This window comes from Hyperoodon ampullatus (genome assembly GCF_949752795.1).
Source record: "Hyperoodon ampullatus genome assembly, chromosome: 9".
Lineage (NCBI taxonomy): Eukaryota > Metazoa > Chordata > Mammalia > Artiodactyla > Ziphiidae > Hyperoodon > Hyperoodon ampullatus.
In genome coordinates, this window is record NC_136922.1 from 76,440,081 (window position 1) to 76,462,408 (window position 22,328).

General features: G+C 42.2%; 1 protein-coding gene across 5 annotated transcripts in view; it reads left to right on the forward strand.

Moving 5' to 3' along the window:
• The window catches only part of ST7 (suppression of tumorigenicity 7), a gene marked incomplete at both ends in the record, with an annotated part of 268,832 nt that overhangs the window by 239,342 nt on the left and 7,162 nt on the right, over positions 1-22,328 (forward strand). For 4 of the 5 annotated variants that reach the window (XM_079710992.1, XM_079710995.1, XM_079710991.1 and 1 more), the window contains 3 exons: positions 1,743-1,893; positions 18,867-18,959; positions 21,487-21,626. In XM_079710992.1, coding sequence (XP_079567118.1) covers positions 1,743-1,893; positions 18,867-18,959; positions 21,487-21,626 — 384 coding nt within the window. The remainder of the gene's footprint in view (positions 1-1,742; positions 1,894-18,866; positions 18,960-21,486; positions 21,627-22,328) is intronic. The other variant, XM_079710993.1, reaches the window with a different exon arrangement.

The following is a 22,328-nucleotide window of genomic DNA, read 5'->3' on the forward strand; positions in this document are numbered from 1 at the left end:
TCTAAAATCATCATGGGCAGTAGCAGAAGCCATGACATAATGGCTTCTATTAAGGTAAAATCATGAGACGATATATCTCTGAACATAAAATTCTCCTTTATATTTATATATTTATTATATCAATAGATGCAGTGCTAGTTGGATTACTAGGTAATTCAAAATTGTTATTTTTCCCAAAAGATTTTTGTCGTTCACTGTTTTAAAACAAGATGAAGGAAGAAGGCAGTAACATGTAGAATTCAGAAAAGCACATGAACTCATGCTTGAGGACCTCCCATCAAAATAATGAACACCTTTCATGGACCAGCCTGGGAAGAGGTCTTACTATCAAGGAGGGCCTTCAAGCCCACCCGCTCCGCAAGTGTGAGGGCTGCACGGCTGCTCTCCGCTGCTCTCGGGGTGGGCTCTCGCTTCCTGCTCTTCCTTCTTTGAGGCCTAAGGCTTGGAGCTTTCTTCAGATATCAGACCCAGAGCAAGGAAAGTTTCATTTGCTGAACCAAGAGGCCAGAATGTGTCCACCTGGCTCCTGCTGGGCGGTGCGCCCCGACGCCGAGCATGCCAACAGGAGAGGAAGCTTAAAGGCCACTGCACCCCACGTGCCCAGCGTATGAACCCACAGCAAGATGAGAGTGAAACATTGATGGGTGTCTTGTAACCTCCATTCTGTGGATCCGGATTCTTCCACTCTTCACCCTCTTTCATAAATTTCCTCCGACAGATGAATCCACAGTTGTTTCTGACGTTAAAATTGTTGGACATCTCATAGCACCTCCTTTCGCTGTATTTGTGCTGTTTTCATGAAACACATACCTCTGTGGTCTGCTAATCTCCATTTTATAGGAGATGACTGGGTTGTTGTGACGGTGGTTGGTGGTGGTGGGGCGTGTGTGTGTGTGTGTGTGTGTGTGTGTTGGGGACGAATCCGGAGGAGAGGTGGTGAGGAGTGGAGCACGGGGAACGCCAGCTGGCAAAGACAAGTGAGCATCTGCAAATATAAAATACCGGCCTGAATTTGCTTCCCTTTCTATTCTATAGTAAACACAAAAGAGTACAAGCGGAAGCTTAGTCTCCTGTGAGACCCCAGGAAGAATATCCATTCTTGCCCTGCGCTCCTGAGACCCCTGAAGTGTTTCGGAAAGGAGCCGAAAGAACAGTGTGGTTTGGGGTCTATACTGCTCCGCTCCCTTGGGTCTTCCTGTGCCCAGGCTGCCACCCCTCTTCCTCCAGCACCTGAGCAGCACGGGTGACCCTTTCCGCAGGACTAAGGCCTTCTCCTTGATAGATCTGTGAGGAAAAACTAATGGGCAGTGCTAGTCATCCTCAAGTCTCTCCAGTGTGGTTGGTTTAGTCATATGACTTCTTAACCTTCATGTGTTTGTTTCATGTATTTTCATTCTGGTTACAAGATTATACCAAATTATTGTGTCTTCTAAATTTTCCTTCTTGCTGTTTGAGTCTGTATATATATATATATATATATATATATATTCTTTGATTAGAATATCTTAGCCTGAAAGCCTCTGATGTTCACTGTAGGAAACTAGTACAAGGCTAATTATCTGCCAACAAACTTTGGATTGCTGGATGTTTCAGTAATTGCCTTCAAATGTAGTAATGAGGTTGCAGGTTTGATGAAATGCTTACGAGCGGCGGCTTTAGGGAAATCAACCTCTCCATTTTCAATACTGAATTCCAAATTACTGTGTATTAACACACCTGTCTCCTGCCTTTTTTTATTTCAGTACCTACTAGAAATGAAAAGCTTAATCCTGCCCCCAGAACATATCCTGAAGAGAGGGGACAGTGAAGCAATAGCATATGCATTCTTCCATCTGGCACATTGGAAGAGGGTAGAAGGGGCTTTGAATCTTCTGCATTGTACATGGGAAGGCAGTAAGTAATTTTCTTTCTTTGAAATGTTTTTAAAGCATGAAAAGATGCTAAAACTGTTTTTACCCTGAGTGTTCACAGTGAGAGATGAAGATTTGCATATCTATAGCTCTCCTTCTCTGTGATATTCCATCACCGAGAGATGGTTAATTACTCAGGCTCTCTAGTTTCCCAGTAGTGGCGGGTGTTACTGTGGTGATCCCATCTCTGCATCTCAAAAAGGCAAGTGGATGGGGTGAGTCTGGGCTGTCCTGGCAGAGGAGCATTTTACAGCTGGAAAACCCTCTTTGGAGACCTGGACAGCCCCTCGGCAACATGGGAACCTTTGGCGTGGGGTCAGGCCTCGTGCTGGGCTCTGATGACCACTTCTGGATGGCCTTTCTGGGAGGGTTGACTGAAGAGCCACAGTTATCCTCCAGGAGAGCTGGGTTAGCCAAACACAAACGGGCAGTGGTTATGCTTGCTTCAGCACAAGAGCAGTGGCCGCTGGACTCCAGTATGGTGGCAGGTGTAGCATTGTGCGTTAAGGGATAAATGCCTGTTAGATGGATGTGGGGATAGACTGATCTGAGCACGAGCTGGGCACCGTCATTCCGTGTAAGGAGAAGTGGCTCCAAGGGTGGGTGAGACGTGCTCCCTGCCCTGGAGAAGCATTTCATCCAGTTGGGAGGAGTCATCAGCAGCATGTAACAGCTGCCCTGTGATTCTTCAGACAGGAGAGGCCTATGGGGTGGAGCAGTCATGGTTAACCTTATGGGTCATAGGAGATTTGAACCAAGCCTTGAAGAACTGGGACGGTATTATAAGCAAGGACACTGTGAACAAATGCTAAGCAGTGGGGCTGTTGGGGAGAATGAAAATTAGGGAAAAAGGCTCAAGATTGTGGATTATTGGACCACATATATATTGACACTCGGTTATCATCAATTTAAGCAAAACAAACACAACATGTAGCATGGGTTGTTTTTTCCCCCCTCTCATGGGGAAAAGAAATATTAGAGTCTTCTGATAATTTTTCCTTAGTTCACTCCTACTCTGATCAGCCTCACAAATGAATGTCTTTTTAATCCCTTTCGCTGTTTATCTTTGCTCCTTCCATTTTCATTTTGCTAATCTTCTGCTCTTCCCTTTTCCTGCCCTTCCCTAACCCAGCAGGAATCTAAACTGGTGCAGGAAGGGGGGGTGGGGGCGGGGCGGCAGCCAGATGAGATGGAGTAAAAGTAACCTGACAGGGACTCAGGTGGACTGAAAGGTTTTTGTTTAGTTGTTTTGAAAATATTTCTTTAGAGAATTGATAGCGGGTCAAGTTAACTCGTTTACTATTTATAACTTGAGGGATATCGACTTGATCGATGTTTCTACCGCTACTCTGTAAGTGTGGTAGCATACTCCAGGTGTCCTGGTCCTGCTATTTGGATATGTTAAGACAGCACACTCTGCTCAGGGTGTGTGTGGACAGGTATGCAGTCCCCTGTGGCTTGGGCTTCTTGTTGCATTTAAAGTGTTCTATCCAGATGAGACAAAAGGAATTTTTATTTAAACATGAGAAAGAGACAGAAAAAGCCCAGCAAGATTAAACATGGGAGGCCTCACCTAGTGTTAGTCGTGGTAAAATTACATGGATAAACTGACTTAACCAAATAAGAACGTATTTATAGATCGGTACCTTGGAAACATAGTAATAGAAGCTTATTGATTGGATCTAATTGATAAGAAAGTTACCAGTCCTATAGAAAAGGTCAAAAGCGGGTGGCCAGAAGTGATGAAGACACAGTGTTAGGGATGGCATAACTATTAAAAAAAAAACCGTGAGGAAATTCTGTTTGGGAATTAGTTACCCATATAATCATATAACAATAGGGAGATGCTCTGGAACAACTGGGAAGGACAGGGAGATTGTGAGAAATGGGAAGTGACATAGTGAACCCCACATCAAGCAGTGTAGTACCTCTGGGGGGATGTAATTACCTCAAATTAGATGGGTGGAACAATTTATTAGAATAAAAAGAAGGGGTGAGTTTTTTGTTTTTGTTTGTTTGGTTTGGTTTTTTTTTTTTTTTTTTTTTTTTTTTTGCGTTATGTGGGCCTCTCACTGTTGTGGCCTCTCCCGTTGCGGAGCACAGGCTCCGGACGCACAGGCCCAGCGGCCATGGCTCACAGGCCCAGCCGCTCCGCGGCATGTGGGATCTTCCCAGACCGGGGCACGAACCCCTGTCCCCTGCATCGGCAGGCGGACTCTCAACCACTGCGCCACCAGGGAAGCCCTGGTTTGGTTTTTTTTAACATCTTTATTAGAGTATAATTGCTTTACAATGGTGTGTCAGTTTCTGCTTTATAACAAGTGAATCAGTTATACATATACATATGTTACCATATCTCTTCCCTCTTGCGTCTCCCTCCCTCCCACCCTCCCTGTCCCACCCTTCTAGGTGGTCACAAAGCACCGAGCTGATCTCCCTGTGCTATGCGGCTGCTTCCCACTAGCTATCAACTTTACGTTTGGTAGTGTATATATGTCCACGCCACTCTCTCACTTTGTCCCAGCTTACCCTTCCCCCTCCCCGTATCCTCAAGTTGGTTTAGTAGGTAGGGGTGAGTTTTTAGTCATAAAACAGTGTGGCAAGGTAGTCAGGGGCCTGTAGGAAAGACAAATTCAACATCTGATCCTTATAGATAATTAAGAACCAGGAAGTTACGCTGCTGTTCAGTTTTCAAAAAGAGAGCCATACCATTCAGTTTTAGAAAGAAAAGAGAACCATGAGAGTGCTTACCAGGTGCTAACTACCTTGGAGGATCTCAAGAACCTTGAAGAGTGTTTGGGAGCCGGAGGAAGATGGCGGAAGAGTAAGACGCGGAGATCACCTTCCTCCCCACAGATACATCAGAAATTCATCTACACGTGGAACAACTCCAACAGAACACCTACTGAACGCTGACAGAAGACCTCAGACCCCCCAAAAGGCAAGAAACTCCCCACATACCTGGGTAGGTCAAAAGAAAAAAAGAATAAATAGAGACAATAGGATATGGACGGGACCTGCACCAGTGGGAGGGAGCCGTGAAGGAGGGAAGGTTTCTACACACTACAAGCCCCTTCGAGGGCGGAGACTGCAGGTGGCGGAGGGGGAAAGCTTCGGAGTAGCGGAGGAGAGCACAGCAACAGGGGTGCGGAGGGCAAAGCGGAGAGATTTTGGCACAGAGGATCGGTGCCCTCAGGCACACACCAGCCCGAGAGACTTGTCTGCTCGGCCGCCAGGGCGGGCGGGGCTGGGAGCTGAGGCTCGGGTATCGGCTTTCAGTCGGAGCGCAGGGAGAGGACTGGGGCTGGCGGCAGGAAGAGAGCCTGAAGGGGTTAGTGCTAGCCCGGAGGGAGTCCGGGGAAAGGGTCTGGAGCTACCGGAGAGGCAAGAGACTTTTTTCCCTTTTGTTGCCTGGTGCGCGAGGAGAGGGCATTCCCCTCCCTCCCCTCTGCCTGAGTGAACCAGAGCCCCCGAATCAGCGGCTCCTTTAAACCCGTCCTGTCTGAGCGAAGAACGGACGCCCTCCGGCGACCTACGCGCAGAGGCGGGGCCAGGTCCAAGGCTGAGACCCGGGAGCTGTGAGAGCAGAGACAGGGAAATCTCTCTGTGCAGCCTCCGAGGCAGCGGATTAAAGCTCCACGGTCCATTTGATGTGCCCTGCGTCTGTGGAGTGCATGAATGGACAGCGAATCATCCCAAATTGAGGAAGTGGAACTTGAGGACAAGATTTAAGACTTTCCTCCCTTTTTTTTCCCTCTTTTTACAACGAATTATCTCAAATTAAGGAGGTGGACTTAGCAAGATTTCAGACTTTTCGCCCTTTTCCTCTTTTTACAACGAATTATCCCAAATCAAGGAGGTGGACTTGGAGAGAAAGATTTTTGATTTTCCCCCCTGCTCTCTTTTTGTGAATGTGTATGTGTAATCTTCTGTGTAAGATTCTCTCTGTATAGCTTTGCTTCCACCATATGTCCCAGGGTTCTTTCGGTCCGTGTTTTTTTTCAATAATTACTTTTTAATTTTAATAACGCTACTATATTTCATACTTTATTCTATTTTACTTTACCTGCTCTTTCTTTTTTTCCTCCCTTCCCTTCCTCCCTCCCTCCCTCCGCTCCTCCTTTCCTTCTTTCTTTTTCTTTCCTCCATCCCTCCCTCCCTCCCACCCTTCTTCTTTCCACTTTCTTTTTCTTTCCTTCCTCCCTCCCTCCCTCCCTCCTGTCTTTCTTTCTTTCTTTCCTTCCTCCCTCCCTCCCTCTCTTCTTCCATTCACTCTTCCTTTTGCTTTCATTCCTCCCTCCCTCCCTCCTTTCTTTCCTTTCTTTCCATCCTTCCTCCCTCCCTCCTTTCTTTCTTTCTTCCTTCCTTCCTTCCTTACTTCCCTTCTTCCTTTCTTTCAATCTCTCTTTCTTTCTTCTACTAATTATTTCTTTCTACTTTTTCTCACTGTTATTCTGAGCCGGGTGGATGAAAGGCTCTTGGTGCTGCAGCCAGGAGTTAGTGCTGTGCCTCTGAAGTGGGAGAGCCAACTTCAGGACACGGGTCCACAAGAGACCTCCCAGCTCCACATAATATCAAGCAGCGAAAATCTCCCAGGGATCTCCATCTCAACACCAGCACCCAGCTTCAGTCAACGACCAGCAAGCTACAGTGCTGGTCACCCTATGCCAAGCAACTAGCAAGGCAGGAACACAACCCCACCCATTAGCAGAGAGGCTACCTAAAAACATAATAAGGCCACAGGCACCCCAAAACACACCACCAGACGTGGACCTGTCCACCAGAAAGACAAGATCGAGCTTCAACCACCAGAACACAGGCATTAGTCCCCCCCACCAGGAAGCCTACACAATCTACTGAAACAACCTTAGCCACGGGGGACAGACACCAAAAACAACGGGAACTACGAATCTGCAGCCTGCAAAAAGGAGACCCCAAACACAGTAACATAAGCAAAATGAGAAAGCAGAAAAACACACAGCAGGTGAAGGAGCAAGATAAAAACCTACCAGACCTAACAAATGAAGAGGTAATAGGCAGTCTACCTGAAAAAGAATTCAGAATAATGATAGTAAAGCTGATCCAAGATTCTATTTCCCAGATCCAAAATCTTGGAAATAGAATAGACAATATGCAAGAAACAGTTAACAAGGACCTAGAAGAACTAAAGATGAATCAAGCATCGATTAAAAACACAATAAATGAAATGAAAAATACTCTAGATGGGATCAATAGCAGAATAACTGAGGCAGAAGAACGGATAAGTGAGGTGGAAGATAAAATAGTGGAAATAACTGATGCAGAGAAAAATAAAGAAAAAAGAATGAAAAGAACAGAGGACAGTCTCAGAGACCTCTGGGACAACATTAAACGCACCAACATTCTAATTATAGGGGTTCCAGAAGAAGAAGAGAAAAAGAAAGGGACTGAGAAAATATTTGAAGAGATTATAGTTGAAAACTTCCCTAATATGGGAAAGGAAATAGTTAATCAAGTCCAGGAGGCACAGAGAGTCCCATACAGAATAAATCCAAGAAGAAATACGCCAAGACACATATTAATCAAACTGTCAAAAATTAAACACAAAGAAATCATATTAAAAGCAGCAAGGGAAAAACAACAAATAACACACAAGGGAATCCCCATCAGGTTAACAGCTGATCTCTCAGCAGAAACTCTACAAGCCAGAAGGGAGTGGCAGGACATAATTAAAGTGATGAAGGAGAGAAACCTGCAACCAAGATTACTCTACCCAGCAAGGATCTCATTCAGATTTGATGGAGAAATTAAAACGTTTACAGACAAGCAAAAGCTGAGAGAGTTCAGCACCACCAAACCAGCTTTACAACAAATGCTAAAGGAACTTCTCTAGGCAAGAAACACAACAGAAGGACTATACCTACAATAACGAACCCAAAGCCATTAAGGAAATGGGAATAGGAACATACATATCAATAATTACCTTAAATGTAAATGGACTAAATGCTCCCACCAAAAGACACAGAGTGGCTGAATGGATACAAAAACAAGACCCATATATATGCTGTCTACAAGAGACCCACTTCAGACCTAGAGACACATACAGATTGAAAGTAAGGGGATGGAAAAAGATATTCCATGCAAATGGAAATCAAAAGAAAGCTGGAGTAGCAATTCTTATATCAGACAAAATAGACTTTAAAATAAAGACTATTAGAAGAGACAAAGAAGGACACTACATAACGATAAAGGGATCGATCCAAGAAGAAGATATAACAATTGTAAATATTTATGCACCCAACATAGGAGCACCTCAATACATAAGGCAAATACTAACAGCCATAAAAGGGGAAATCGACAGTAACACAATCATAGTAGGGGACTTTAACACCCCACTTTCACCAAAGGACAGATCATCCAAAATGAAAATAAATAAGGAAACACAAGCTTTAAATGATACATTAAACAAGATGGACTTAATTGATATTTATAGGACATTCCACCCAAAAACAACAGAATACACATTTTTCTCAAGTGCTCATGGAACATTCTCCAGGATAGATCATATCTTGGGTCACAAATCAAGCCTTGGTAAATTTAAGAAAATTGAAATTGTATCAAGTATCTTTTCCGACCACAATGCTATGAGACTAGACATCAATTACAGGAAAAGATCTGTAAAAAATACAAACACATGGAGGCTAAACAATACACTACTCAATAATGAAGTGATCACTGAAGAAATCAAAGAGGAAATTAAGAAATACTTAGAAACAAATGACAATGGAGACACGACGACCCAAAACCTATGGGACGCAGCAAAAGCAGTTCTAAGGGGGAAGTTTATAACAATACAATCCCACCTTAAGAAACAGGAAACATCTCGAGTAAACAACCTGACCCTGCACCTAAAGCAATTAGAGAAAGAAGAACAAAAAACCCCCAAAGTTAGCAGAAGGAAAGAAATCATAAAGATCAGATCAGAAATAAATGAAAAAGAAATGAAGGAAACGATAGCAAGGATCAACCAAACTAAAAGCTGGTTCTTTGAGAAGATAAACAAAATTGACAAACCATTAGCCAGACTCATCAAGAAAAGAAGGGAGAAGACTCAAATCAGTAGAATTAGAAATGAAAAAGGAGAAGTAACAACTGACACTGCAGAAATACAAAAGATCATGAGAGATTACTATAAGCAACTCTATGCCAATAAAATGGACAACCTGGAAGAAATGGACAAATTCTTAGAAATGCACAACCTACCAAGACTGACTCAGGAAGAAATAGAAAATATGAATAGACCAATCACAAGCACTGAAATTGAAACTGTGATTAAAAATCTTCCATCAAACAAAAGCCCAGGACCAGATGGCTTCACAGGCGAATTCTATCAAACATTTAGAGAAGAGCTAACACCCATCCTTCTCAAACTCTTCCAAACAATATCAGAGGAAGGAACACTCCCAAACTCATTCTACGAGGCCACCATCACCTTGATACCAAAACCAGGCAAGGATGTCACAAAGAAAGAAAACTACAGGCCAATATCACTGATGAACATAGATGCAAAAATCCTCAACAAAATACTAGCAAACAGAATCCAACAGCACATTAAAAGGATCATACACCATGATCAAGTGGGGTTTATTCCAGGAATGCAAGGATTCTTCAATATACGCAAATCAATCAATGTGATACACCATATTAACAAGTTGAAGGAGAAAAACCATATGATCATCTCAATAGATGCAGAGAAAGCTTTCGACAAAATTCAACACCCATTTATGATAAAAACCCTGCAGAAAGTAGGCATAGAGGGAACTTTCCTCAACATAATAAAGGCCATATATGACAAACCCACAGCCAACATTGTCCTCAATGGTGAAAAACTGAAACCATTTCCACTAAGATCAGGAACAAGACAAGGCTGCCCACTCTCACCACTCTTATTCAACCTAGTTTTGGAAGTTTTAGCCACAGCAATCAGAGAAGAAAAGGAAATAAAAGGAATCCAAATTGGAAAAGAAGAAGTAAAGCTGTCACTGTTTGCAGATGACATGATACTATACATAGAGAATCCTAAAGATGCTACCGAAAAACTACTAGAGCTAATCAATGAATTTGGTAAAGTAGCAGGATACAAAATTAATGCACAGAAATCTCTGGCATTCCTGTACACTAATGATGAAAAATCTGAAAATGAAATCAAGAAAACACTCCCATTTACCATTGCAACAAAAAGAATAAAATATCTAGGAATAAACCTACCTAAGGAGACAAAAGACCTGTATGCAGAAAATTATAAGACACTGATGAAAGAAATTAAAGATGATATAAATAGATGGAGAGATATACCATGCTCCTGGATTGGAAGAATCAATATTGTGAAAATGACTCTACTACCCAAAGCAATCTACAGATTCAATGCAATCCCTATCAAACTACCACTGGCATTTTTCACAGAAGTAGAACAAAAAATTTCAAAATTTGTTTGGAAAAACAAAAGACCCCGAATAGCCAAAGCAATCTTGAGAACGAAAAATGGAGCTGGAGGAATCAGGCTCCCTGACTTCAGACTATACTACAAAGCTACAGTAATTAAGACAGTGTGGTACTGGCATAAAAACAGAAAGATAGATCAGTGGATCAGGATAGAAAGCCCAGAGATAAACCCACGCACATATGTCCAACTTATCTTTGATAAAGGAGGCAGGAATGTACAGTGGAGAAAGGACAGCCTCTTCAATAAGTGGTGCTGGGAAAACTGGACAGGGACATGTAAAAGTATGAGATTAGATCATTCCCTAACACCATACACAAAAATAAGCTCAAAATGGATTAAAGACCTAAATGTAAGGCCAGAAACTATCAAACTCTTAGAGGAAAACATAGGTAGAACACTCTATGACATAAATCACAGCAAGATCCTTTTGGACCCACCTCCTAGAGAAATGGAACTAAAAACAAAGATAAACAAATGGGACCTAATGAAACTTCAAAGCTTTTGCACAGCAAAGGAAACCATAAACAAGACCAAAAGACAACCCTCAGAATGGGAGAAAATATTTGCAAATGAAGCAACTGACAAAGGATTAATCTCCAAAATTTATAAACAGCTCATGCAGCTCAATAGCAAAAAAACAAACAACCCAATCCAAAAATGGGCAGAAGACTTAAATAGGCATTTCTCCAAAGAAGATATACAGACTGCCAACAAACACATGAAAGAATGCTCAACATCATTAATCATTAGAGAAATGCAAATCAAAACTACAATGAGATATCATCTCACACCAGTCAGAATGGCCATCATCAAGAAATCTAGAAACAATAAATGCTGGAGAGGGTGTGGAGAAAAGGGAACACTCTTGCACTGCTGGTGGGAATGTGAATTGGTACAGCCACTATGGAGAACAGTATGGAGGTTCCTTAAAAAACTAAAAATAGAACTACCATATGACCCAGCAATCCCACTACTAGGCGTATACCCTGAGAAAACCATAATTCAAAAAGAGACATGTACCACAATGTTCATTGCAGCTCTATTCACAATAGCCCGGAGCTGGAAACAACCTAAGTGTCCATCATCGGATGAATGGATAAAGAAGATGTGGCACATATATACAATGGAATATTACTCAGCCATAAAAAGAAACGAAACTGAGCTATTTGTAATGAGGTGGATAGACCTAGAGTCTGTCATACAGAGTGAAGTAAGTCAGAAAGAGAAAGAAAAATACCGTATGCTAACACATATATATGGAATTTAAAAAAAAAAAAATGTCATGAAGAACCTAGGGGTAAAACGGGAATAAAGACACAGACCTACTTGAGAATGGACTTGAGGATATGGGGAAGGGGAAGGGGAAGCTGTGACAAAGGGAAAGAGAGGCATGGACATATATACACTACCAAACGTAAGGTAGATAGATAGTGGGAAGCAGCCGCAGAGCACAGGGAGATCAGCTCGGTGCTTTGTGACCGCCTGGAGGGGTGGGATGGGGAGGGTGGGAGGGAGGGAGATGCATGAGGGAGGGGATGTGGGAACAGATGTATATGTATGACTGATTCACTTTGTTATAAAGCAGAAACTAATAAAAAAAAAAAAAAAGAGTGTTTGTGTAACAGTGTAATTCACAGAGGGTTTGTATTTCCATCATTTCATGGACTCCTGATAAATTTCTGAGTTAGGCAGGACAGAGATGGCCATCTTAGTTGATCAAGAGAGGAACAGGTTCATTGAGGTGAGCACCTTGTTGAACGTCCTGCCAGCACTGTTGGTAGAGCCAGGTTCACTTTTTCTTCACTGCTCTTTTCTATAATACCAGCTATTTAGGCCTTTCCTGAATAGATTAAGGATAAGAGGGTCAGCCATCTCTGAAACATTTGTTTAGAAGCCCTCAATTTACACCACTGCTTACAGACTGGGGTATACCTATGCCCTTTCTAGTGTTTTGAAAGTTAATCATTGTATGTAAAATTATATTTTTGTTGTTAAATATTGACATAAACATTTTAACTATAGAATGAGCCCAATTCTATAAAAAAATACATTCTATATATAAACAAAGGTAAGAGACTGGAAATAAATACATCTTTAAGTAGATTTAAAGTGATTTGTTTTTCTTCCTATTTGTATTTTTCAAACTTTCTACAACAGGCATATATATTTTCTACAAGCGTAAATATGCATGTGTGTATATGTGTGTGTGTATATATGTATATGCATGTACTTAGAAAAATAATCTTTCATTACAAACAGTTTTGGTCTTTTTTCAAAAACAAAGCTATAAATCTGTCTTGCAATTTAGAAGAAAGAATGACCACCCCAACTTTAGACCATTGTGTGTAATTGGTTGACAAAACTTCTAGATCTGTGTCCATTCTAAGTTAAATGGAGGCATCAGGGCTCTGGATTTTAAATCAAAAGGACTTGGATTAGAATTCTGACTTAGCTACCTATTAACTGGTATTAACTTACCCATTTTTTTGAAAACTGTGAAGCGCTAAAGATACTGAATGCCATCACCCCATCCCAAATTGGTGGGCTTCAGGGCAGTTGCCCTCAGGGCGGCTACAGTACCAGAACCGCTCCCTCTCCCTCTGAGGTCAGTGGGGCTCCCCTAGACGGCCTGTGCCTGAGCGCAGGAGGCTGCACTTCCTCCAGTTCACCACTGGGTGCCGCATTTTGACATCTCCAGCCTCAGGGTCTAGGTTTTCGCCTTTAAATCATTTTTTTCTTCATTCTGAAATTTAAGGCCATTCCCCAACTCCCTTCCAGTTTCCCCTTTTCATTAGAAAGATAATTCAGGGAGGAAGGTAACAGTGCCTCATTTCACCAGGTTCCATGTTAAAAGTGAGTATTCTTTTAAAAAGTCAGTTTATCTTTTAGAAAAAATTTTAAAAGCCTGACTTATGTCAAAAGTGTTAGGGGTAGGGATGAGGTATATTTTTCTTTGCTTTTTAATGAGTTTATTATGTTGGAGCATTAGTCATCTTGTGGAATTAAGTGAGTTTCCCACCAATCAGGCTGAAATAACTCACATTTTTGTTAAAACTCCAAAGTCCAGCTGATGCATGGCAGAGATTGTTTGGGTTTGAAACATATGGTGGTTTAAAAAAAAAAAAAAAAAAAAAAACGGAGTCCTCAACCACAAATACATCAGCATTTCAAAGGTTTGTAAAATATTTGATTCATCACTGTCCCAGCCCCTGAAATTACACAATATGTTCCTCAAAGTCAAGATAATGAAGAAATGGGGAAAGTTTTAATTTATAAGATTTAAAAACATGTTTCTTAGTTCATTACACAGCTGCCACATTATCTGAAGTATATTTATTTCAAACACTGTAGGTTCTGGTTACGCTCACACATGTGCACACACACGACTGCAAGTATGTGTTGAATGTAAAAAACATATGAATGAGGGATCTCGTTTGAATTGTGTCTTATTTACAATGGTATCACGCCTTATGGGGCCCTATTTTAAATGGTACATCTTCTGTTTTACCTGTATTAAATACTGATGTGGCCTTATCTCCCTTCTACCGTGATCTTTTCAGGGCTCTGTTTTGGCTGTATTTATTTTATAAAGCAGAATAGTCTGCTGACCACAACTGTGAACTTTAAGATTTAATTTTCAGGTTCTATATATCAGAAGGCTAGAATGCCATGGGGTAAGTCGCTTAGCTTTTCTTTGTTTCCATTTTTTCCACTTGATCAAGTAAGACTTTATTTTCTTTTTGGAGATTTTTTTTCCAAAGAATTCACTAAATAATGTATAAGATTTGAAGGTGGTGTTTTTTAGGGGGACTAGGCAAAGTATTTCCTTTGAGAGGAGAAAATGGTCCATTGTTGAAGCAAAGGATGAGATTCTGATTCTAATTTATTCTCTTTGAACCTGATGGTAAATGCTACTTGCTGTAAGATGTGGTCCTTAGGGCATTTCCTCTAACCAAACCTTTCCTCCAAAAGCCTGGCACCTTTGGGACTGCTAAAGAGAAATTCTTCCACCCCTCACCCCCTAGATCTAAGGCTAAATTTTATAATTTAGGAGAAAACAATGGCCAGCTAAAGTCCCTGGCCATAGCCAACTTAACACTAGTAGCCGGACTCCAAATATTATTCAGCGCTTCCCCACCTACTGCCCAGTAGGACCAGCTTGCTCCTTTCAGTTATTCACTTTTGAGCCGCTGACCGTAATTTGGATCCACTGGGGTTTTTAAAGGGAAAAATTCTGTCTCTGCCCTATTGTGCATTAACTTATTCATTCCTTTATTCAATTAACATTTATTGAGTCCCTCCTTTGTGCCAGGCATTCTTTTGGGGATACCAAGATGAGTCAGACTCTGAAACGCTTTGAGAGAAACATTAATGTGTGTGTGTGTGTATACACATATTCTCACAGATACATACACACACATACATAATATATAGTGTGGACACAAGCAGTGGAAGCAGGAACAGAGTGTTACAGAGTGTTGCAGGTCACTAACAAATTAGTGAATCTGCTATAAAATTCTAGAAGTTTTCTTCAGAATTGGAATGTAACATCATGTAATCTAACCAAAGGAAAGTGGTTTTCCCAAGGCCATATAAGTAGATAGTGAAAAAACATGGATCAGAACCCAAGCTTTTGACTTCTGAATTTTCCTTCTTGTGCCCAAAGCCTCACAAAAGACAAAGAGCCTTTATGGCCAGTTGCCTGCATTTCAGTCAAAAGTGAGAACATAAAATGTGTATTTTGATGAAAGTTTTCTGTTCTATCATTTGCATTTCTAATTGTTCACAAACAAGCGGCATTTTTACTTATAAGCTAGCGGATGACCTGTTAGAGAAAGTAGGAACTTGGGGTTAGTGGAAAGTCACGGTAAAGAGAAAACTAACTTTCACTGAGCAGTCAGTCATTATGTGTGGACACGTTGACCTTCGCTGTCACACTTAGTCCCTTTAACAGCCTCTCGAGGTCCTTGGTGTTCTCATTTTTACGGCCAAAGAGACTGGACACAGATTAATGACCCACCCAAAGTCATACAGTTGTCAGCCTGGTCAAGTTTGACTCATCCTGAGCTGTCACCTCCACCACTCCCCCATTAGGTATGGGCTATCACAGGGGGACTTTCACTCTTGTTTTCATGATTATTGGCTCATCTGTTTCCCACCCTGGATGGTCAGCTCCATCAGTGCAGGGCCAGTGCGTACTTGGCTCACCTTTCTATCGCTGCTGCATGAGGAAGGCAGTCAACGTTTTGACCACGTAGAGCTGGGATTCAAACTCAGTTCTTGCTATTGCAAGGGGTCTGTATAAAGTTCTCTGAGATCCTCTTTGCAAAGGCAACATAGACAAAGTATCAAACATTAGCTTCTATCCGTGTCTACATTGTGGACAGGATGAGAGCTCATTAGAAGTCACTGGGGAAATCAGGAATTAATTTGTTCATGTATCCATCCTTCTGTTCATTCTTTGGTTCTGTTGATTCTTTCTCCAGTATTGGTCGAGTCTCTGATCGGCACAGCACTGCTAGGCTTGGTGCCTAGAAAACGTGTCTGGGCAGGAGTGGATGGCAGCTGTGTAATGCCTCGCACATCATTGTGGAGAGCCTGCTGTGTTCATTAAGTAGTTCCCAGTTTCACTTTGCCTCTCCCACAAAGGCACAATAGAAACCAAGGTAGGGGAGGGGATGGCACAAAAGGAAAATGCAACAATGCCACTCGTGTCCCATGTATTAACTCTGAGTGGTCCAGGTTTTTGGTTTCGTTTTTAACCAAATACATGTACATTTTTAATTCCTCTGAGGTGTATGTTTTTCCGGACGGAGATTTTTTAGGAGGTTTTTAGTCACTCATGAAGTAGATCAAATTCATAAAATAGTTCAAATGACCTTTTTTCCATTCTTACTTGCCCTGCTAAATCAGTGTGTTACTATCTGCACTTGCAAAAGTTCTGGACATTCGGATAAAGCCACGAGGTTCTTGTGGGGCAGTGTCGTGTCTTTGCAGTGAAAGGGACCAGGCGGTGGGAGGTGAAGCTGGCCCGGCTCGTGCAGTGCCTCCTCCGCTCTTTGCAGACCCCCACTGCTTATCGCACACTTTGCTGGGCCCCGCACAGCAGGGTGGACCAAGGATAGAATTGCAAACAGAAATTGTGCTTGCTTTTGTTTAGTGAAGCCAAAAGTCTTAATATTATTTTATGAACTTGATGTAAATGACAACTGACATGAGAATGAGAAATTTTAAGAGCACATAAGCGTCTTTACAATCCCAGGGGTTGGGGGCAGAGGACAGTACAAAAAGTGTGTGTGTGTGTTTGTGTGTGTATTCTTTTTTGAGTCGTATATAATCAGTGCCTTCACCCTCTCCAAAAAGACCAGAACTGATTAGAAGAAGGAAAAGACTAACTTGATGCACAAAATTTTTATGCATGCCAAGTACTGGAGTAAAAACTATTTGGCATCTGACTGAAAAGACACCAAGCAACCATTTGATGTCTATGGTTGAACACTCTCAAGATCTTGCACTCCTATATTTCATTTAAAAAATTGCTCCCTGAAGTGCAAACTGACTTCAATTTTGAACAAAATTTAGCATTCAAATTTATAGCCACTTTGAAAACTGAGGGTTTATTTATATCATATGAACCTGAACAGATTCTTAATTACAGCAGCCCTAGTGCACATGGAGAATCTGGATTTCAAAAGAAAAAAAAAAAAACAACTTCCACATAGGTTTTTCTACATTTTTGGGATGCTTTCATAGCAGCCATCAATCATGGGAAATAGTATTAAAATCCTGCCATATTGCAGTTTAAATTTCAACGCACTGCTTCCCAGTAGAGAGTTTAGTGTATCCTATAAAGGCACTAAATGGATTTTTTGGTTTTGTAATTTTTTCCCTTCTCTTGCAAGCCTAATTCTACTGAGAGAGATGCTGGTCCCTTTGAGTAATCTTTGTGTGTTAACAACCTGTACGGGGAACTCCTCTCTTGCTCGTTGTAATGGGCAAAAGTCATCTTGGTTTGCACGAAAGAAAAGGTCTGATTGAACTAGGGTGAGCCTTTCATTTTAAGAAGAGTTAAAGTCTGGGGTGTTTTTAATGTTTTAATCTCTGTTTAAGAGGTTTCTGTTATGAGAGGAAAATTGATAACATTTTTACCTCAGCCAACTGCCAGCAAACTGGCTCTGCTCTAATCCCACGTTTATAGTGATTTATATTCTCCGTGGCAATGTGCTGTAACCTCAGAGTGATACCACTGTGGTGTAGATTGACTGCATTCCAAATGCTGGAATCACATACATAATGTTTTTACTTTTAAATAATATTCAGACACCAGAATAAATACCATATGTGCACTGATGCTGGTTACAATGGAACCTTGTCATTTCTTGTGAGGGAGAACATTCTTTGTTTCTGATTTCTGTTTGAAATAAGTATGCAAAAGATAAATATGTACATTGACAGCATTTTGAGAAGGCTCAGGTAATTACACAGCTGAGGATGTAGCTAGGAGTCCTTGAAATGTAGCATTTAAGACTGAAAAGGCTGCTGTGTTGCCACCATCCCTTTTTGACACACATGAAGGCAAGGACTGTAATCTGACGTTCCCAGTGTAGGGTTTAGTTTTTATATTTTATAGCTACAGCATGCTGTAGTTACCGGACATCTGTTGAAGAAAAATTACCTCGAGTACTGTTCACAGAAACAGTGAGACTAACGTGCTCATGACCTCGTAACAGGGAGAGTAACACACGTGATAACGGGACGAGATGGATTGATTGGAAAGTCATAATTCAGTGTGAGACCTAATGTTATCTGATGCCACAAAACCAGAACTTACATGGCCTGATATCATCAAAATACAGATAATCTCTCCAGATCCATTTTTTCCCCACATGGTGTTGAAGATTTAAAAGTTTCATAAAGTTTAGAAATACCTCCCAAGTCATGCATTTTTAGGTTCTTGTTTTCATCTATCTTGGTTGGAATTCTAATCCACCTAGACATATTTTTAAAATAGACATGCTAGAATGCCTTTCATATTTGTGCATCTGTGACACGATCCAACAAGTCAGTCCACGTTTGCTTCTTGGGGAAGCATTTCAATCCAGGTTTGCGTTATCACCATCAGGTGAGCTGTATTGAATTAGTGCTTACAACGTTTTCATAATATTTTGTAGATGAGGAAACCCTGGGCATTGGAATTGCTGGCTTTCCGTACTCCTCCGCACCCCCACCCCCACTCAGTTTTGTGAGGTTCACCCAGAATATATAGTGTGAGGTTAATGTGTGAGGCATACCTCATAATGCATCTCTGACAGCTTATCTGGCACATGACTCAGAGTTTGGGTAAGTCTTGCCTCCTTTATGGGAGCCATTTGTAGAAGTGTTCACCATTATAAAAATGCTCAAAAGTCTCTCTTTGAAGTTGAGAAGTTACGAGACAAGTATTGCACCTCTAACGTATTGTCTCTCCTTTGCAGCTTTTCGGATGATCCCTTATCCCTTGGAAAAGGGGCATCTATTTTATCCTTACCCCATCTGTACAGAAACAGCAGATCGTGAGCTGCTTCCATGTGAGTCTCCCCTCCATATTCCTCTCTTTGGCTGGTGAGGGTGGTGTGCCAAAGCCTGGGATGGGAAGAGGTGGAAATGATAAATGTTTATGATGTTCCTTGTCTTTTATTACTCTTCTCCCAAACCCTGTCCTCATTTGAGAGCATAAGCATTAAAGTGAGTTATGTGTGTAGGTTTGGCTTCCTGCTTCTCCACGTCTCTCCAGATTCATCAAAGGGAAAGACCCCCCCAGGTCTGAAATGTAGATGAAGAGCCATCATGTACTGGTTGGTCTGAGCACAGAGACCCCTAGTTTGGGGCAGAGACCCCTAGTTTGGGGCAGATGCCCCTTGCTGGGCTGATCCACTGTGCGGGGCTCAGCCTGGGCTCTCCCTCTGGTCAGAGGCAGTCTGCACAGACCGGAGTCTGGAGGGGAAGCACTGGCTTCAGAGGGAGCAGCAGATGAGCCATGGGCGGGAGGGTGGCACCGGGACGCTGGCGTTGTGGCCAGAGGCGGAGTCGTGAGCAGGGTGGGGCTGCCCTCTGCGGCGATGCGGTGCTCTTGGCCGGCGGGATTTCCCATGAGCGTCTCACGGATGGCACGCAGCGAGCTGGTGTAACATGTGCAGGCACACGTGCGGCCTCAACACTGTATACAGCAGGCGGCGGGCAGACCCTGCCCTCGAGGGCCTTACAAGCTAGCAGTCGGGGGGCCCATACCACACGTGGAAAGTATGATTTGGTTTACTGAAATACAACATTGTTTTGACAATTCCAGCTAAATAGTTATTATCAAATTACACTGTGTATGAAGAGCATGTCCAGGCTGTTCATGTGGCCCTGACTTAGGACATGCTTTCCTCCCTCAGATAATACGCTCCAAACCTTGGCTGCTCTCTCTTCCCCGTCCTCTCTTCTGCCACACCCACCCTGCACCAGCCCCAGCTACGTCACATCTCATAGCTGTAACATATTTACATGCTTTGCCAGGAGGGCCAGTATAACTGTGGAGCCCTGGGTGCTGGCAAATTGTCTAATGCCCACGTTTTTGAGCTGGTCGTAAATCTCCAACGTAGTGGGTGTAAAACAAGGCTGCCGTCTCAGGTTGAAAGAGCAGGAGGCAGCTCTCTCATTTCTTTGCAGGACAGACCCACTGGGAGACGTGTTACCTCGGGAGCTGGGAGACCTCAGAGGGGTGTGGTTCCTCACCATCTGAGTTTATTGTGGGAAAGCGTCGGGTGCCTCACTCTGCATTAGATTTGATTTCAGAAATCCCTGTGATGGACCCATGCTTTACCTTTTGACTCCCCCTTCAGGGACATCCTTGTTAACATTTACGGTTTCTAGTAAGAAAGGCAGTTTTCTGAAAAGTACACTTTTAAAATGTTTTAATTGAGTCCAATCATGTTTCCATGGGGATAGATTCACTATTAGAACAAGATTACAGTTCTTACAAGAAACTGTCTAGGAATAATCTTTACAGTCCTGGAATAGAAAACTATGGCTCACGTTTATTTAATTGAATGCAGTGGTTCACGTCTGATCTCCCCTCAAAATCGTTGGGTGCTGAGGGTGAGGATGGGCTGCGGGTAGGTGGCTTTACATGTTACCTGCGTGCTGCACGTGAGTGGTGTAGTGTCCACGGTGGTCCTGAGCACACGTCCACCCATGAAGAATGCTAGCAGGTTGACATCCCTGGATTCAGGTGCATGTGCTCGTTTGTGCTTTGTCCCTCCTTGGCCCTCCACACCCGCAGTTTCAGCAGAGTGGATTACTGCTTAGAGCTGAAAGGTCGAGGAAAGGCTTGAGACCTTGGATTTCCTGAGGAAGATGGAGCCCCTCGAATCTTTTGGTTTGAGTGGCAGTGTTGCTCACACACAGCCTCATGGCTTCCCTCTGCTGGGCCAGCCTTAGTTGCTTTTCTCTCTGTGCGGGCCACTCGAAATTTAAAAAGTTATGAAAGGCTCTAAAATCTCCCATTATTGATGGATGGATGGATGGTTCTCACTGGATGTCTCTCTATCAGGGTGGCACCCTCCACTGACATAGTTAGATTGTGCCAGGAAAAAATACAAGATACACTAATATCACCCTGTCACAATGATTTAAAAATTACAGGAAAGTGAAAACCTAGAGAGAGGATATTTTTTTCAGTATACCTGACTTTGGATTTTCCAGGTTTTGTTCAATGAGCATGTGTTTTATAATTTGAATAAAGTTTTTTTTATTTGTGTTTGCTTTTGCGAAAGAAATACTGTATATTAGGCATAGATAGCGTTACTGTCCCTGCCCATGAGTGTGTGACATCCCCAAATTAGCCCTATCATGCCCTAGATAGAGTTCTGAAAGTTGAATATGGACTTGGGAGAAGCAGATAGGCCACCAAAGGCCGGCTGAAATGTTGGCTCTTGTTCGTTCCAGGGCCCTACCTTTTTCATTTCCAGCAGGCTTGAGCCAAAGCTCTGAAGAGTCAGTCCCACCTACAGGAATTCCCTGAGAATGCATTTTACTGCAGCCCTAACACTTCCCTTTTGATCTTCTCCACAGCTTTCCATGAAGTCTCAGTTTACCCAAAAAAGGAGCTTCCCTTCTTTATTCTCTTTACTGCTGGATTGTGTTCCTTCACAGCCATGCTGGCCCTCCTGACACATCAGTTCCCGGAACTTATGGGGGTCTTTGCAAAAGCTGTGAGTATTTGCCAAGGGGGAGGCCGCAGGCAAGGGGAAGGGAAAGTCAAGAGAAGCAGCATAAGAGAAACAGGGGAGTGTTGTGTAGAAGTGGATGTGCTTGTATTGATCCTTTGCATACTGTTTAATTTTCATTATCATCAGTGAGATCAAGGGTTGAGGGTCAGAATGAGAAAGTGTAGCTTGTTTGTTACTGCATGCCTTGCCTATTTCACAGACACAAAAATTCTCAGCAGTTCCCCTAAAAAATGCATGAGGTCTAAAGGAATTAAAGAATTAAGGGAATCCTAGCAAATGAAAAATACTTGGGAGATTATTCAGTTTTGTGTAAATTGAATGACATCATTTCTAATCTTTAGATATTGTAGGTCTTTCCTTCAAGAAGGATAGAATTTACATTTTCAAAGATGATTTAAATTTAAAAAGTTTTAATGTCTGCAAATTAAATGGCTTGTTTGGGGAATGAACCGAGAGGTTGTGAAGGGTGTTAGTATTAAGAAGTATACAGATATGATATTTAGAAGTATGGAAATCCATTAAGGGTCTTTAAAGAGGGTTATGGAGAAGAGCTTTAATAAGAAAAGCCATCTGTATTGACAACCAAGAACCACTGTTTCCTTGATGAAAAGTGACCATTTCAGCCTGCACATGCAGTGAGGATAAGTTTACTGATTTTGCCACAAAGGAGTTTCAAACAGAAGG